This window comes from Megalobrama amblycephala, linkage group LG5, assembly GCF_018812025.1.
Source record: "Megalobrama amblycephala isolate DHTTF-2021 linkage group LG5, ASM1881202v1, whole genome shotgun sequence".
NCBI lineage: Eukaryota > Metazoa > Chordata > Actinopteri > Cypriniformes > Xenocyprididae > Megalobrama > Megalobrama amblycephala.
Genome location: NC_063048.1, coordinates 1,847,471 through 1,866,608, shown reverse-complemented (window position 1 = coordinate 1,866,608; position 19,138 = coordinate 1,847,471). Strand labels below are relative to the sequence as shown.

General features: G+C 37.0%; 1 protein-coding gene across 4 annotated transcripts in view; it reads right to left on the bottom strand.

Moving 5' to 3' along the window:
• Positions 1-19,138, bottom strand: part of fermt2 (FERM domain containing kindlin 2) — a 70,217-nt gene that overhangs the window by 35,267 nt on the left and 15,812 nt on the right. For all 4 annotated transcript variants that reach the window (XM_048190360.1, XM_048190361.1, XM_048190362.1 and 1 more), the window contains exon 3: positions 12,624-12,857. In XM_048190360.1, the coding sequence (XP_048046317.1) occupies positions 12,624-12,857 (234 nt within the window). The remainder of the gene's footprint in view (positions 1-12,623; positions 12,858-19,138) is intronic.

The window sequence follows — 19,138 nt, the reverse complement described above, 5'->3', positions numbered from 1 at the left end:
AATATTTACAATCAGAAATCCTGATGTGTGGGGGGAACCCTGAAGACAAACGCGAACACGTTCTGGAGATTATCACGTGAAACGAAAAAATATCCAATCAGAAAGCGAGCAGACAGAAAACAGAAGCATGACAAACGCAGTCATGGCGCAGCACAAAGTGAAATGGATTTGGACAGCAGAGATGGAGGGTTTGTGGCAACAGCATGAGCGTTTATACAATGTATCCTATAAAACATAACAAAATCATTCCAATGCAATCTTCCTGCCTATCATCCGTCATGTTTATTCTGAAGCCTCAAGAGATTTTGCGCGATTTCCCGTGTTCACAGTCGGGACTCTGGTTGAAAATCTGTGCTGCCTTTGTCATATCATGGCACACCACACACTATAGGAGCAAAACGGTTAAATCTAGGATTTTTGTGTCCTCATATTTGTGGTCTCTCATCTTATACGTTTTCAAAAATCTTTTAGTGTGTACCCAGCATTAGTATAATACAATATTGGCAATCACAGACATTCGCATTCGGATCGAATTAGATTTCTCAGAGGACTGCTGAGATGGCAGAAAAGCAGTAGGTAATTTGCTCTGGAATTTTTACAGAGGTTATGTGAGAAAAACTCAGACATGGCAGATTCGGAGGGGATTAAAGTCATTAAAAAGTACATCTGTGAAAGGCAAATTTCTCTAAGGTCCCCCTGTAAAACTAGCCCTGTCCAAATAGGGCTTAATTAAAACTTTAGTTTTTACAGCCCTATGAAATCAGTTCAATTTTTTTTCAAATTCTGTGTCTTCTGTTTTAATTTATTTTTTTTCTGGATTCTATTTTAGTTGTTTAATTAAATTATAATAATTAAAAAAAAGCATGTCTAATCCATAAAATTTAGTAATTTATTAATTTTTACAATAATAAGGTGCTCTGAAATGTTTACTTTTCAGAAATTCTGTGTTGTCTGTTTTATTCTTCTGATTTAGTACACGTTTTATTAACAAAAAAGGGTGGTACTAAAATGAAGGCATAAAACATTTCACAAAATTTTTTAAATATTAAAAAAAGTAACAATTTATTTTTGAAAAAGTTCTACAAAACAAATGTTCACTGCTAAAATCAAAACATGGAAGAAAAATTGTGGTACACAAAAAATACATTTTATTTTCTTCTTTTTATTATTATTATTAGAAACACTGAACATGCAGAATTCATATTTAAATAGCAGTCTTTTTGTGCTTTAATATTGAAACACTATATTGTAATGTGATTAAAGGTGCAATATGTAATATTTTCTGTCTGCTAGAGGTCGCTAGAGGTCTATTCAAAACAAAGGCGTAGCTTGATGACGCCAAGTTTGAGAGCGGAATCTTGGGTCTTCACCTCAACAGCTGATGGAAAATAATCAGGATAGGACTCGGGAAGAAATCATGTTCATGGATGTGATTATTAACGTTACTGTAGTATGAAGCAGAGCAGGAGTGAGTGTTGTGGAGCTGAACGAGGAGCTGGAGTGATTGATCAACACACGCCTCACGAGCAGCGGGACTTTTATTATGACACAGTCGCCGGCGCCGCTTCCGCTTTTCCGGTCATGAGTATGAGGTAACGCAGCTCTGTTTATCATATTAGATACATTTGAGAGTGTTGAAAATGATGTTATAACGTTACTCTGTGCGTTCGCTCGGCGGCTGCTGTGAGACACTGTTACACACTGCAGTAAGATAGATCGATTTTACAATATCATATTAAATGCTGGATGATTGTGTTGATAAATGGCATGCAATTAATTTAAAAACATATTGTATGATGGAGAAAATGCTGTATTACTGTTACTAAAAATAAAGCTGCATCTGATTATGCTATGTTAGCTACTTCACAAAATAGTGTTTTTCTCTGAGGCATGGTAAAGCACGGTACTCACAAAAAATCAAGAAAATTAGATTTAATATACGTGTTGAACTATATAACAATAATTAGTTTTTCTGTCTATAAATATATCAAAACAGTTGTTCCCTTGTCTATTAAAACATTTAAATATTAAAGCATCTTTGGTGTTTCCATGGTTTCCACAGAATAAACCAGAAACCGAGGGTAACGCGGGTATGACGCCATTGACAGGCGACTCCTCACACGTCCCGCAGCCTTGGTTAAAACTGCAATTTTCTCACGATTTACAAATAGTTGCAAACATTTGGGATATTGTAAGTACTCAAGTGAACAAAATATATAACACTGGCCTAGAGGTTTTTGGATATTTTACTGCAAAAATCTTACATATTGCACCTTTAAGTGAGCAGCCCTACTTTTTATTTGTTCATCCAAAATTTGATACATTCTGTGACATTCCGCATTATACAGTAAATTACGCTTATACAGCCCGCATTTTCCACACCAAATCACAGGCCCTAAACAGTGACATTAGATGTTTAAAGAAACCTTGAGAAGATGACTGTAATAAGTAAAAGAATAAATTTTGCTTACAGAATAAAGCATATTTGAACAATTGCCAGTGACTGGTGCTGACAGTTTTGCCATTAACTGACTTTTTATTGAAATTCTTGCACTTTAATTCTCCACTACTTAGAGCGTTATGGCAGGACGACTCACACTGCCTGGATTTTCCACAGTCCTGGAGGAAACGAGTGTGTGACGGAGTGCGAGTGTGTGTTGGGGAGGAGCTTCACGGCTTGGCAGGAATGGCTTGTTTAGTTGTGTTACTAAAGCAAAAGCATTCCAGAGGTTTTAAGAACTACCAGATGGTAGTTCTCTCTCTCTCCGAGTCTGCCCTTTTACAGCCATATGTGAGCGAACTGCAGCAGGTCAGTGGAGTGCTGGGAGTGAGTGAGCGCCTCCTCTGAAATTCCAATCAACAAACAGAAGATCCTTCAGCAAACGCTCCCAAATCAAACAGACATTACTCACACGAAGCTCGTAGAGAACGCTCACACATTTCTCATTTCATTTCATCTCTGACAGGCAGGTCTTGTGTTAGGTGAAACGCTCCACAGTCCGCTTGCTCCAGGAGGTAAATGACAAACACACTCCTATTCATTTTATGCATCACATGAGAAAGCAACAGTGAGGAGAACACGCCCACCAGACCCCCAAAACAACTGATACCACCAGAGAGAGAGAGAGGGTTATGAAGCCACGTTCAACAATGATACGGCCTCTGAATGACCACACAGACTAATTCAAGAGCTACACGTCACATCACAGATATTCACAACCATTTTCCAAGGCCTAAAGTAAAAGTAGACATGTCTCTGGAATATCTTTAACAAATAACTGCAACAACTTTTCAAAAATGTCTTTTCTTTGAATCTATTAGTCTGCATTGGTTATCACTATAGGTGCATCCCAATTTGCATGCTTGCACACTATTCTGTGCTGTATAAATAGTGTGACTAGTGTGTTTACACTGAAGATTACAAAATAAACAGTGCACTTTAAATACCTGGATGATGCACCAAAGCGTGGAATGATGGACACTCGACTGTGCAGTTTTCCTTGCATAACAGAGGAGGAGGAGCTACCAGACTCCAATTCCCATATAGACGTTTAAATGCATAGTGCATTAGGGCTGGAACGACGCGTCGACATAATTGATTACGAAAATTCGTTGATTTGCGTGGAATGTGTTGGTGCGTCGCACTGTTTACGTTCCTCCCTAATCCCGTCATGTTTCACACAAAACAAAACTCTAAAGCAGATGCTAAAGGCTAGTATGGCAGCACTGCTTAAAGGGTCCTTGATTATGATTTGACTTTTTTAACTTTAGTTAGTCTATAGTTCAGTAGCCCCGCCCACTGATTTGAGCACGACAAGTATTAGTAGGTAAATAACAGACGTGACGCCAACACTGGATCGAGCAACTAAGCGATAAACTTGCCTTTGAAGAGTGCTAAATGTTGTGCGGTGGCAGGTTGTGGAAAAACACAGTAGCTGCATTGGATTGAAATTAAAAAATGATGCTGTACCTCTATATTGGATCCGACAGGAATGGCGCGACACACTTATGGGAGTAAGAAAGTTTTGCTTTGTTACAGATCGTTTGATATGTATGGATTATGTGTACATGTCTAACCAAAATCTCCAGTGATTTCTGATATGTAATGATTCATGTAGGCCTACAGTGAGATGTTTTTGTATCAAAATCATTTATTGTCAGTAAATCAAACTAATGATTAAATGGCCAACTTCACATTGTTTCTCTTAGTAGGATGAAATAATAAACTGTGATTATATTATATAGAAAGAGATCAAAGAACGCTTCCTTTACAATCGCTGGAGCTGTCAATCAAAAAGCGTGAGTGATCTGGACTCTTGCCAAAACTCCCATTAGAATCAACGAATCTCTTCTTTACATTGTGTTCGCACTGTTTGTTATGATGAAAGCATTCGTTAGTGTGCAGAAAATGAGTTTCAATGACAAGATCACTGCATCAATGCGCTCAACATGTCTGTGATCAGCTGCAGAGGGTGCGAGCTGCGCGTCTCAAACGTACTCTCTGCACTTGGTTACTAGGCATTTAAAGTGCTTGTTGGTTGTTAAACTTGTTGGTTGTTTAAAGGTGCCATAGAACGCTTTTTCAAAAGATGTAATATAAGTCTAAGGTGTCCCCTGAATGTGTCTGTGAAGTTTCAGCTCAAAATGCCCCATAGATTTTTTATTATTCAATTTTTTAACTGCCTATTTTGGGGCATCATTAACTATGCGCCGATTCAGCGTGTGTCCCCTTTAAATGCTTGCGCTTCCCGCCCCCGGAGCTCGCAACTCTATAATACATTGCATAAACAAAATTCACACAGCTAATATAACCCTCAAAATGGATCTTCACAAAGTGTTCGACATGCAGAATATCAGATCACGCAAGTATAGTATTTATTTGGATGTTTACATTTGATTCTGAATGAGTTTGATAGTAGCCTATGTGTGGCTAACAGGCTACAGCTAACATTACACACTGTTGGAGAGATTTATAAAGAATGAAGTTGTTTTTATGAATTATACAGACTGCAAGTGTTTAATAATGAAAATAACGACGGCTCGTCTCTGTGAATACAGTAAGAAACGATGGTAACTTTAACCACATTTAACAGTACATTAGCAACATGATAATGAAACATTTAAAAAGACAGATATCACTAAAAATATCATGATATCATGGATCATGTCAGTTATTATTGCTCCATCTGCCATTTTTCGCTGTTGTTCCTGCTTGCTTACCTAGTCTGATGATTCAGCTGTGCACAGATCCAGACGTTAATACTGGCTGCCCTTGTGTAATGCCTTGAACATGAGCTGGCATATGCAAATATTGGGGGCGTACATATTAATGATCCCGACTGTTACGTAACAGTCGGTGTTATGTTGAGATTTGCCTGTTCTTCAGAGGTCTTTTAAACAAATGAGATTTATATAAGAAGGAGGAAACAATGGAGTTTGAGACTCACTGTATGTCATTTCCATGTACTGAACTCTTGTTATTCAACTATGCTGAGGTAAATTAAATTTTCAATTCTAGGGCACCTTTAAAATAAAGTAAAATAAAAAATTTGTTGGTATTTTTAGAATTTGTATCTTAGGGTTTAAAAAAAAAAAAAAAACACTTTTATTCCCACTCATTTTATAATCACTCATCTAAAAAAAGCTGTCACTCATCTTAGTTCATCACAACCTCACATAGTTCAGTTTTAATCAATAAAGCACTCTACACTACACAATCAATCTCTTTTTTTACATCATGTCAACACTTTGCATGTTATGAGATGATTCTTGAGAACTCAGCACTAAACAAATACTGAGTAGTCAGTGAATTCTGCGTAACTTAAACACCTCTGATTGATCATTACATTCAAGAGATCAACAGACATGTCTGTGATTGGCTACACTGTTCAACACTGCAAAAACACTTTGTAAATAGAAACCTTTGATGCTCTCCAGAGCGCAAACACAAAAACTCACTGGATCATTTGCCAAATCTGTTTTGCCAATATGCCTAGCAGTCTCTAGCACCCCATAGAACCGGGCCTGCCGGGATCAGATCAGAATGGCATATCAAATACCATTCACAAAACACCAAAAAACTTTCCAACGCTGGATTTTCTAGAAATCCACAATGGAATCTCTTCAGTGATTCAGATTCATTTAAAAGTAAAATTCCCAAGCACATGTCCTCTTCTGAGGATGAATAATATCTGGCTCTCTCTCAGCACCGGCAATCTCTGGCTGCATGACCAAGTGATTTCCACTAATAAAGAAGAAGCTCCCAGTTTCTCAGGCAGCTGAGACAGAGAGAGGGACAGACAGCATATGTGAGCTGCATGATCACCGTCTCACTGCCTGTCTGCAGCTGCTGCCAGCTGGACTGCTGTAAACTTCCCGTCCCTCCAGCCTTCCTGACACTGCTCAGCACACCCTACAAGACATGCAGTGGCCCCAAAATTATCTGGACAAATAAAATAACTGAAGGCCACTGTATTACATAACAAAATACAAAGGGAACTCACCAATAAAGAGGATATTATAGAGTGTACAGTACATTAGACTATAATAGGCAATTTAATTTCAGCAAAATTTAAAATGTAAAAGGTAACATACCAAATTATTAAAAAAAAAAAAAAAACATGACAACCTGCCCCAATTTTTGACATTTAATACAGCTCAACCTTCCAGTCATATCTACCTTCATTATATTGTCCACTTACTGACTGCTGTAGGGCTGAACAACAATGGGCAAAAAAAAAAAAAAAAAAAGTGCTTTCACACCCCAAAAGACCACACTAGAGTTATATAAGTAACCAAAAAGTAAACAGTTTAAAAAAATAAAAAATAAAAATAAATGACTGAATTAATTTTGTAGCTTTAATAAGAATCAACATGTTTAATTCCTTCAGTGAAGACAGTGAAGAATGCAAATTTATTTAATTTCTGCAGTGTTTTTTCTGTTAGATACCTGAAAACTTGCACTGTTTATTTCATTTGTTTGTACTATTGTATTTATTTGCCCTATTGCAGGGCTCGACCTTAAGGACTGCCCGATGGCCCGGGGCCAGTGTGAACGATGCTCAGGACAGAACTGTCACTTGCCCGATCGGGCCAGTGCTGTAGGGTATGCGTTATATATCGTCTATGACATGCAACGTCAACTGGCGGCCCGCGGGCCAAATCCGGCCCGCCAGAGATTTCCATCCGGCCCCCAGAATAATACTGAATTCAGGAATAGCCTTGTAAGAGGAAAAAGTTTAGGGCTGGTCCGAATACCATTTTTTGAGCTTCGAAGCTTCAGTAGTAATGAACATCGACTCTTCGGAGAGAGGGGCTGAACATATTTTTCTCTCTAATAAAGGCAGGAATCTGTGTCTGTATATCCGTTTGCATTTTTATTATTTCGAGAACCGTTCATCCAATCGACTTCACAAGGGAGTGCAGTGTCGCATTTGGTGCAGTATAGATGGACACGCGAGACGCGACACATTCAGAATGAATAAACTTTTAGTAAACTACAGTCAGAACAGCGCGAGCGGGAAGCGGCGCACCTCACGCGGGCAGGGCTTATGCTCCGAGAACGGACACTGCACTAGTGATATAAAACGCGCACACACAGGTCTGTTAAATTAAGCAATACTTTTAAGGTAGTCTAATATTTTTCTGACTAACAAATTGGCAAAGTAAGGGTAGATTTAAATAAAGAAAAACGAAATTTAAATAAAGAAAAAACGAAATTTAAATAAAGAAAAAACGAAATTTAAATAAAGAAAAACGAAATTTAAATAAAGAAAAAACGAAATTTAAATAAAGAAAAACGAAATTTAAATAAAGAAAAACGAAATTAAGTTAATTAATTAAAAATAATAAATTAAAAACGAGATTAATTTAGATTGATAATAACAGGTAAAAATGCTAATACATTTTGTTTCTATTATTCTATTTTCCACAATAACAAAGCAACAAAACACAAGCTCAGACATGCACAAACTCCGCTGTTCTGCGCTCTAGCCAGAGAACACTCCTGTTGCTGGAACACGCGTCGGTTCTATTTCTAGCATGCACGCGTTTTCTGCGTGGCTCGAGCGCGCCTGAGACGCGTGTCTCAGTGTGCAAACTCCAATCTGTTAAATATGGGAGCCGAAATAAAAACGGACACGCCACGCAGCTGAGACGCTCACGCAGCCAGTGTGTCGCCGGCCTTATTCAAGGCGGAATGAGAACCGTTTCGCGGGGGATCCCAGGTGTGCAAAAAAAAAAAAAAAAAAAAAAAAAACGAATATTCGAATGTCAAATTTTCAAATCGAATACCAACCCACAAATGTCAAAATTTTCCTTGCCTGGGATTTGCGCACAATTGCGTGACAGTGATGGACAGCTTGACAGCCTCACAAATATGAAGCCTAAAATATCGCTATCACCCCCTGGTGGCTTGCTGCAGTACAGGTAATATGTAAAAAATAACATAAATTTGGAATTAGAATTTGTATATCAAATAATAACATATTAGGATACAATTTGAATTTTATTTTATATTACGAGTGTCTGGCCCTTACAGTGTCTGCAGAGAAAAATTCTGGCCCTTGGACAAATATAGTTGATGACCCCTGGTCTATGATATCGTAATTGTTGATTTAACAATCTGACATAATCTAGTATGTCCCTCACTTTACAAAAACCAAACAAAAACGCACACATTGAGTGCATGCATACACTACGTGACGTGGTCTAGTAGGTTAGACTAGTGCGCCTGCATATTTGGAGTGCACAATCACTGCGTGATTTAGTCTATTAAAATGCATTTAGAATGGCCCAGAATTCAAGATAAGTGGCAAAAATGCCCCTGTATGTCTTTTATATTTATATCATTTAATATAGTTAACCAATATTACACGAAGAGTTCAATTTCTCTCCAAATATCAGCATGATTACAAATGTGATACTTATTTTATACAACGTACAGTTTAATAAACAAGAACTTAATATCAAGTGACTTGCATTTTAGACACCAAATCACTTGTTTCGCTCTTTTTAGCCAACGAAAATAGTTCCAGAGTCCACAGAATTGTTTTGCGTCTCTGTGCAACACTTCCTGAATGAATCAGCCGCTTGAATGAATCGGTTGAATCTCAATGACTCGCTCATTAACAGCGACTTAATTTCACATTTAAAGTATATTTTCATTTTATAAATAATTTCAAATAACATTATTTAATGTTTTATATTTTCAACATTTCAAAACATTATTTATGCATCTGTAACTGCTCTTGACTGATTGACTTTAATAAAGTTTAATCTAGTTATATAGTTATACATTATATTACAATATCTTTACCTGAAAATGGGCCGTTTAAGCCTACATAAAAAAACCTGAAAAGCACAGTTTATTTCATTTAAGTTTATTCTGTTGTATTTATTTTTGCTATTACTTTTAATTTGATTATTTGTTCCTATTTTATTAATTAATGTTTACTTGTCTAACAACATTTAAAATTTAAGAGAGATAATCTAGGTGTCATAACCTTATTTATTTAGGTTACATGAATTAAAAACAGTAAAAAATAACTAGGCTTATTTTATAGGCCCATTTTCTTTTCTTTTACTTTATAATTTTTTTTTGTGGGGCCAGTTTGGCCTGTTGTCTTTATTTCATTACTGCCAGTTTACTTTTCTTCAATAATCGCTTGAGGACTTACTACATTAGATAGACTAGTATTAGTTTTTGTTGTGGTAAACAAAATTGCCATCCAAAATTGTGAAATCACTGGTAAATAAAATTTTGCTCCAGTTCCAGAGGCCAGTTCCAGCAAAAGAAAAAAAAAAACATTTATTGTAATATACTATATTTTGTTATCATGAAACACAATTACTCATGGTCCCACCCCATTAACCCCTTTTAATAATTTACATTTCTCTAAAAGATGTAAAAATGAACAAAAATCCATTTAAAGTCTTTTGTAATAATTTAAATAATCAATGGATCAGTTAAGGACCTATAATTTAAGAGGAATAACAATTGGAATCATGAAATTCCTTATAATAATTCCCATCCCTGCTATCCTATATCAACTGTTTGTTTTTGATTTGTTTGCATTTTTTCCCCATTTCAAACCCCAAAAACATTTTGTTGGATGTTTTGTTTTAGAAATGTTCTAGTGATGTAGTATTCAAGTAAATACCAACATTTAAATGCCAAGAGAGCCCATAAGGCCTTGTTTTCCATATATGGACACAACAAAAGTTACACTGCCAGCTACATTGATAAGAATAGTTTATGAAACAAGATTTGGAGCAGTTCAAGGGCATGCTGGGTCTTAGTTATGCTAAGGAGGACCAATCATGGCAGCTCAGTGTGTTTAACAAATAATAAAGACCAAGAAATGTGGTCAAGTGCACCTTTATCAAATTCATTTATCAGATAACGGTGCTATGGTGTTATCACAGTGGCCAAGCCTCAAAACAACTGCGGTGCCACAGTATTTTTCAAATGCTAGTACCGTGACGCACAGTAGTAAACACTATAACATTTCTTCCAAACATTATAAGTAGAGTGACCACCTGGTTATTGATCTGTTGCAGGACAGCAGATGTGATTTCATGGGACAGATAAATTTACTACTGTTATGCTATGTACATACTGATTTACATTCGTTGGCAAACTTGGCATATGCACTTATTAATGTTTCTGCCGGTGGGTGCCCACACTATAATGGCAAACATTAAAACATTAAAAGACAATTCTAGATTCACAAGTGCACATGCAGGGGGACAAAGTTTGAGCATGCACAAGTTTTGTGAGAGAAGGGAATTCGCCTGTGAGCGGAGAGATTCCTGCTGGCACATCTGTTGTCGTAAAAAAAGTTGTATCTAAAAGTTGCAATTATTTAATTTATTTATTAGTTAAAATGAATGGAGAATATCGTAAGTGCTCGGCCATTTCCTTGGGTGGTGCTCAAGCATCCACAGGATCGGCACATGTTCGTTGGAAATATCTGCCATTACGATGGATGATTACATGCTTTAAATCATCAATTTGGGCAGCTTTGAGCAGCTCGAGGTTATTATCCAGTATGTGAGATTAAATCCTTGCTGGTGCCGACTTTGATGAGGCCCGCACTTAGTTATTCCTTCGTGCTGTCCATCAGTTGTCATCAGCGGGAAAACCTCTCTCTACGATTGCATTGGTTGGTTATTTTCACAGCTAGAACATGACGGCTACACAAATAAGATTTTTCAATGCTAGTCACAGTTTTTATTATATTTCTTACTGTGGTATTGTAATTTCATGGATGAAAAAAATGGTAACTGTAACTGAATACCAATATATGCTGTATTATGTAATATGTTTTATTTGGGAAACTACTAAAAGAGAATTATAGAACAGAAACACTGAGATGTTGCAACCTAAAGAAGTATAAATCTGAAAAATATTTATTTAATTTTTTACAGATTTATCAATCAAGTTCAATTATTTTTTACCAAACTGATCAATTCTCAATTACTTTCAAATGACTTGATAAATATTATGTATATGAATATTATTTTCTTATTATATATATATATATATATATATATATATATATATATATATATATATATATATATATATATATATATATATTTTTTTTTTTTTTTTTTTTTTTTTTTTTTTTAGCAATGCTATTCATTCATGTTTTACTGTCTTTAAATCGATTAAAGTCATTGACATACTGGCTTTATATCAGTCACCCTGCTCTCCACAACATAGCATGCTACTGCTTGAAATGCTTCTTGTTGCATAATGCACAATATTGTAAACTGTAAAATATTCAAAAAATATTCAAAGATTTCCAAAACAGGGATTAAAATTGTTGCAATTTCTTCTTGGTTCAGTTCACTTTCACAAGGCAATGGACCTAAATGGATATCACTATATTACTTTATTATTCAGAGCAAGAAATAAGGTTTCGTCTGTATTTTTATGCACTTTTGACAGTTCTGAAATGTGCATTTCACCTATGCTCTAGGTTAACCCACAATGCATTTTGAGAGGCATTAGCAAAACAAACACTGCTGCAACACACAACATATGTAATTACCCATCATACATATGTTGTGATACAGCCTGGTTCGTTGGCCCATTGGGTCAGATGGCTTTCTCACCACAAGGGAACCACTCCAGAGTTCGTCCTCAAGCGGGCCGAGACCAACTCTTTCATCTCTGACCTATTTTCGGAGTGAGCATGATTGCCATGTTCATATATATGCCTAAACAAACCAAACTAATGGAGAAAATGAGGCAGGTTCCAAAACAAATGCTCCAAACGAGCCAAAAAATTAATTTTAAAAAAGTTCAGTGTTTGCACAGGCCACTGATTATTTAAGAAACACAAGCCCTTGGATAGATCAAGAGAAAACACATCCACGCTTTAAAACAATTGTGTTTTCAATCCATTTCATGGTTCCTTCAAGCTGCCACTGTATTTTGATTTAACACCATCTCTCCAGCCAAACTCTCCGTCTGTTCTCAGCATTAAAGGGTGAATGTGCTCTAATGTATATCAAAATAACACAATTATCCTGACTTATTGTTCTTCACGACCAGTGGGAAGATTGAGTTAGGCTAATGGATAAAGCTGTGTATATTTTAGGGCAGCACTCACTGAAGGTTTTGCAGATGTCAGACACGGCCTTGAAGACACGGTCAGAGAAGTTGACTTTCACCCTCATGTGTTTCATGTTGGGCAGCTGCAGGCGCAGCAGCTTGTGCTGCGGTGTGAAGAGCAGCCTGGCGTCGGCCTGAATGCCATATTTATCAAGCGTCCAGTGGGTCTTTAGCAGCCAGGTCTTCTTCTTTTCCCACCACAGTGCGTGATCTGACCAGTCCTTCTTCACATCTGCATAAAGATAGAGAGAGAGAGAAATATGACAAGGTTAGGATCTACATTGATAAGCACTCAGCGATAGCGGGATGAAAAGTAACCGAGCTAAAACTGGTCTCTAATTTCCCTGCACATACAGCAATGCAACAGAGTTGAGAGAGAGGTCAACTAAAGAGAAACACGGTTAAGTGTCAGATGTGTTTGTGTGAAACTGCACTTGCCAAAGTGGAGGGCTGCGTTCTGGCCGAGATGAAAGCAAGAGGCCAAGCATTCATCAGGAGGCTCGTGCACACAGGCCGAAAATAGGTGAAATGCTGAGAAGTGTTTGCATGTGCGAGTAAGGAGATCAGGGTCAACCCTTTCTCTTTGTTCCAGATTCACATTGTAATCCGAGTCTGATACTCTAAACCTGCTTTTCCTCTAACAGCTGCACACAAACAACACAGGATTGAGCTGCGGGCATTTGTGGAGCTACAGAAGAAGAATCCAATTCATACTTATCAGGTGACATATTACATACACCAATCAGGGCTCTGCTCTTATATTTGTGTTTAAAAGCACTCGTGAGGCACAGTCAAAGTCCAGTTTTATAAAAACACTAGTGTTGGAACTGGAATTTCTAACTTCAATTCAATATCTATTTGATACCACAGGGAAATATTGTCATGAAATTAAGGACATAAAATGTGAACAGTATCTAAGTTAATTTACGTTTGACCCTAGTCAAAGTATTTTCTTATCAACTGAAACCCTGCTGTCTGAAATTTAAAGGGTTAAGTTCACCCCAAAATTAAATTTCTGTCATTAATTACTCACCCTTATGTCGTTCCACACCCATTCGTTCATCTTCAGAACACAAATTAAGATATTTTTGATGAGATTCCTGTACCTCCACAGACTGCCTTTGCAACGACCACTTTGACGCTTCAAAAAGTTCATAAAGAGATCGGAAAAGTAACCTATATGAATTGAGCGGTTTAGTCCAAATTTTCTGAAGAGAGTCGATCACTTTTTATGATGAACAGATTTAATTTAGGCTTTTACGCACATATACAGCTGCATTTCAATAAATTAGAATATCATGAAAAAGTTTTTTTTTTCTTCTGTAATTTAATCCAAAAAGTAAAACTTATTAAATTTATTAGACAAAGTAAAATATTTGCAGACTTTGTTTTTATTTTATTTTTGATGATTATAGCTTGCTGCTCATCAAAATAAAAAAAAATCAGTATCTCAAATTATTAGAATATTTAATTTCAAGTTCTATTAAATTACCATTTTCAGGGTATAAATACTGGGTTTAGGTCATTAATCCCAACAGCAGTCATGGGGAAGTCTGCTGACTTGACAGTTGTCCAGAAGACGATCATCAAGACCCTCTACAATGAGGGTAAGCCACAGAGGGTCACTGCTGAAAGAGCTGGCTGTTCGCAGAGTGCTGTGCCAAAGCATATTCATGGAAAGGTGGTAGGAAAAGGTGTACAAGTGAAAGGAATGACTGCAGACTTGAGAAGATTGTCAGGCGAAGCCAACTGAAGAACTTAGGAGAGCTTCAAAAGGAGTGGACTGAAACTGGAGTCAGTGCATCAAGAGCCACCACACACAGACGTCTTCAGGAAACGAGCTACAACTGTCACATTCCACGTACCAAGCCACTTCTGAACCAAAGACAACGTCAGAAGCATCTTACCTGGGCTAAGGAGAAGAAGAACTGGACTGTTGCTGTTGAAAAGTAAATTTTGCATTTCATTTGGAAATCAAGGTCCCAGAGTCTGGAGGAAGAGTGGAGAGGCACAGAAACCATGTTGCTTGAGGTCCAGTGTGAAGTTTCCACAGTTAGTGATGATTTGGGCTGCCATGTCATCTGCTGGTGTTGGTCCACTGTGTTTTCTGAAGTCCACAGTCAACGCAGCCATCTACCAGGACATTTTAGAGCACTTCATGCTTCCTTCTGCTGACAAGCTTTATGGAGATGCTGATTTCATTTTCCAGCAGGATCTGGCACCTGCCCACACTGCCAAAGCTACCAAAAGCTGGTTCAGTAAACATGGTGTTACTGTGCTTGATTGGCCAGCAAACTCACCTGACCTGAACCTCACAGAGAATCTATGGGGTATTGTCAAGAGGAAGATGAGAGACACCAGACCCAACAATGCAGATGAACTCAAAGCCGATATCAAAGCAACCTGGGCTTCATTACACCTGAGCAGAGCCACAAGCTGATCACCTCCATGCTACACTGCATTGATGCAGCAATTCATGTAAAAGGAGGCCCAACCAAGTATTGAGTGCATAGAAATGAACATACTTTATTTCTGTTTAAAATATCCTTTTTTTATTGATGTTATGAAGTATTTTAATTTGAGTTTTTGTTAAATGTGAGCCAAAATCATCACAATTAACAGAACCAAAGATTAAAAGTACTTCAGTCTGTGTGCATTGGATTTATTTAATACACGAGTTTGAGTTGAATTACTGAAATAAATGAACTTTTCCACGACATTCTAATTTATTGAGATGCACCTGTAAACCTCAAATACAAACCCTCAAATACTCAAATGCAGGTAGTAAACAACATACAATAGGATATTATACTATACACAGAACACGTAAGCGTCTAGGTTAAAAAAAAGCTATAATTTGCTATAAAAGCACACATATTCACCTCTGCAGAAGTGGCATGTAGTTTGCGGAGAGCAGTAAAGTATGCATTAGTGCAACTGGAAGGGAAGCTTGAATTTTCTATGATAACAGGTTTAACTATCTCATTTACAGACACATTCTCATGCAACTCTGTGTGCAATGCATGAAATGCTGTAATCATCTGTCCACAGACGTTTTGGAAATTTTGCTGATATGAAAAAGCATAACTAGCACACGTTGCGTCCCCAAATGTGCATTAAACTCAGAGCGTATGCAGAGATTTTCTGTGAAGCGAGACGCTCTTGAGACGTCGAAACACAAATAAGGCTGCTCGTATGTAAATGATCACAGTGCCGCGCTTCGCTCTGAAACACACAGTGCAATGGACTACATAAAATACACACACTGTGGTGTGTCAACTTGTTGTTGGAGAGAAAGCGCAGCTGCTACTGGTATACTGATACTGCGGAAAACTGTTTCAAATACTTTAGTATTGATATTTATGGGTGGAAAAATCTATATTTTTGACAGCACCTAAAGACACCAATGCTAATGTGGCACAATAATAATTAGGGCTGGGTATTGACACGAATTTCACGATTGGATTCGGATTCACAAGTCTGTGGACCAGTGGAGTCTCTCCATCAGTGATGTCAGCAGACAGGTATGCATGTGAGCAGACAAAAGAAACTGTTTTCCCCTCAGCAGCCCACTATCCAGTTTCTCTGCCTTATTTCTGTGTGTGTTGACTGTGAAAATGAACTTTTAGTAGTTTGAACTTTTAGAAGATTGTGTTTTCTGCGAGTCAGGGACTTTTGGTTTCTGTGGGATTTTAATTCTTTGCTTCAAACACTAGGACATTTTTTCACCCAAATAAGTCTAAAACATGAGTTCAGGGTTATTTTTTGTTCGATGACACAGAAAAGTTTGAAAGGATTATGAGTCGAGACATTTATTTCTGTGGAAACACACTGTGATATAGTCTGTACCTTTCTTATTTATTTTTAGTACAATGAATGTGACTATCCATTTCTGAACACATCTTTCGGATCTTCTCTCCGACTCTGTCCACTTCTGTCACAGCAGTGACCATTTTTTCTACAGACAAAAACTCACTGACTCAGTTTTTCTCCTCCACACCCTAAGAGAGAAGCTTCACACTGGTCTCATTTCAATGACTGCATCTCGTTCACTAGCCAACTGTGGTGTCCATCTCCATAACAACATAACACAGAATAAAAGACAACAGAACATGCTAAATTCTCAATGACAGTCTACAATCATTTCTGAAGAACTAGGAAAATATTTAGAAGCCAAAATTTTTTGCCAACATTGCTAATTAAGAGAAACAATCAAAAGACAAGCACCATTTTTTATGCTCCTAATCTGTTTTGTAATTTTGAGGATATACTGTACTCGAACATGCCTCTGTTATTCACTGTTGAGTGCAGACAGTGAGGTGTGAGGAGCTTAACAGTGGTGCAGAAGACTAAAATAAACTCAGTTAAAGACTGAAATAAACTTTCACTTCCTCACCAGATGAAATGGACTTATATCAAAGAAAGAAAAAAGTCATGTCGAAGATTTTTTTGGCCATACTGCCCAGTAACAAGGTTGAAAAAAGGACTTTTTTGGGAAGTAGTTTACCCTGTGTGAGAAAAATCAACGAGTTTTAGTCCAATGCACAACGCTCTACAATGTGAGTAAATTTCTTCTAGGCGACTAAAAAATGTTTTTACTTAACCAATGGCCAGTAACTTGTACGATTTCAGTCGCCTGTGATTGACTTAGGGGCAAAAAAATAAGTTTAGCGCAGATATAATTTCATTGCTCGTTTGTCGTTTGGCTGAGAGCTCCCTCTATCGTTTTCTCTCACACATGCGCACTCAACATATGCCACATAAAGAGAATTGATACGTTAGATCTAAATGCAGGGCTCGACAGGACTGCCCGATGGACAAGAGTTGACAGAACGGTCACTGTCACGTTCGTCATGAAAGTTTATCATTTGCATGTGTTTTTAGCAAGAAGACGTGAAAGATAACTCGAATGCAATTAATAGAAAGCCCAGAAAGGACGTGAATACTGAAATGAGGTCTTTGCGCTTGGACGACAATTTTTACATAAAATTATATCAAAATGTCTGTCTTGGAGAGTATCCTAGTAAACATAGTCGGTTATCTTGAGTGAACATTTACAACAGTTAAAAAATAAAATGCATGTGTAACAGTATCATCCATGCATTATGTCTTAAAGTGACAGCAGCCTAATATTCCTGCTGCTGTCTATGTTTAATATTAACCAAAAAAAAAAAAAAAAAAAATCACCCTTTTTTAAACTTTTGTATTTATAAAGATTAATCTATATTTAGGCTAATTTATACAGTGAAGACTATGTTATTTTATATTTGATTACTCAATTTCTGTACATAATCTACCTAATCTGTATCTAACTACTGTTAGTTCTACCTGAGAAACCTGAAAAAAGTAAAGTTTGTTTAATTTGCATCTATTGTGTTTATTCTATTGTGTTTATTTGTGCTATTGCTTGTAGTTTGATTATTTCTTCTTATTTTATTACAGACTGTTTACTTGTCTTTAATAGCATTTGAAAATTATATTTTAAATTGAAATTATATTATTATATATTATATTTATGTAGAATTTTTTTATTTGCATTACTTTTGCTTTTCATGTAATAAAGTCTGGCAAGTAAAATAAAAAATTTCCTGGCCAACTGCGACTCAATTCTACTTACAGAACGAATGCGGCACCAGTTTTGTTTTTTTCCATAAGTAGAATAGGGAAGGCGTAGGACATACAGCGTAAGCTTTTTGAAGAATATGGAAAGCACGTGCAAGGCGATAATTTGTGTTTATTAAGCATATACAGTTGTATTTTTTTCGAAAATTACCGATCGTTTTGCTAGATGAGACTCTTATTCCTCGCCTGGTATCGTTTAAAGCTCTTTGAAGCTGCACTGAAACTGTAATTTTGACCTTCAACCCGTTGAACCCCAGTGAAGTCCACTATATGGAGAAAAATCCTGAAATGTTTTCATCAAAAATCTTCATTTATTTTCGACTGAAGAAAGAAAGACGTGAACATCTTGGATGACATGGGGTGAGCAAATTATCAGGAAAATTTTATTTAAAAGTGGACTAATCCTTTAACTAGCATTTTCGGGAAAACTAAAATCAAAATGACCTGAACACAACCAGAGAGTTAATTTAATTTGCATAGAAATTATTAAGTGTAAGCAAAAATATTATTATGCTGATACTAGCGAAATCTATATATTAAATGTGTTAAATAATGTTCGCAGTCTTTCCTTCCTGTGACGGGAAGGGTATGAAGCCAGATGCAGATGGACGCTCCCTTCACGGGTGGAGCAGGCAGCTGGTGATTTCGTAAAACACTTCACAGCTCGACCCCTACAGTATCCGGCCAAGCATGTGCCAAACATCCCTGATGAATTTAAATGAAATAATGCCAGTCCATTTTTGGGACTAGTATGATTTCATCTTTGACCGACATCCACACGAGTCATTAAGTTGTCGTGCACAAGCTATGGAATAAACGCTCATAGATTCAAACACACACAGTGTGTGTCTTTTTCCAGAGGATCCCCAGTGAATTCCCTCCTCAGTCTGG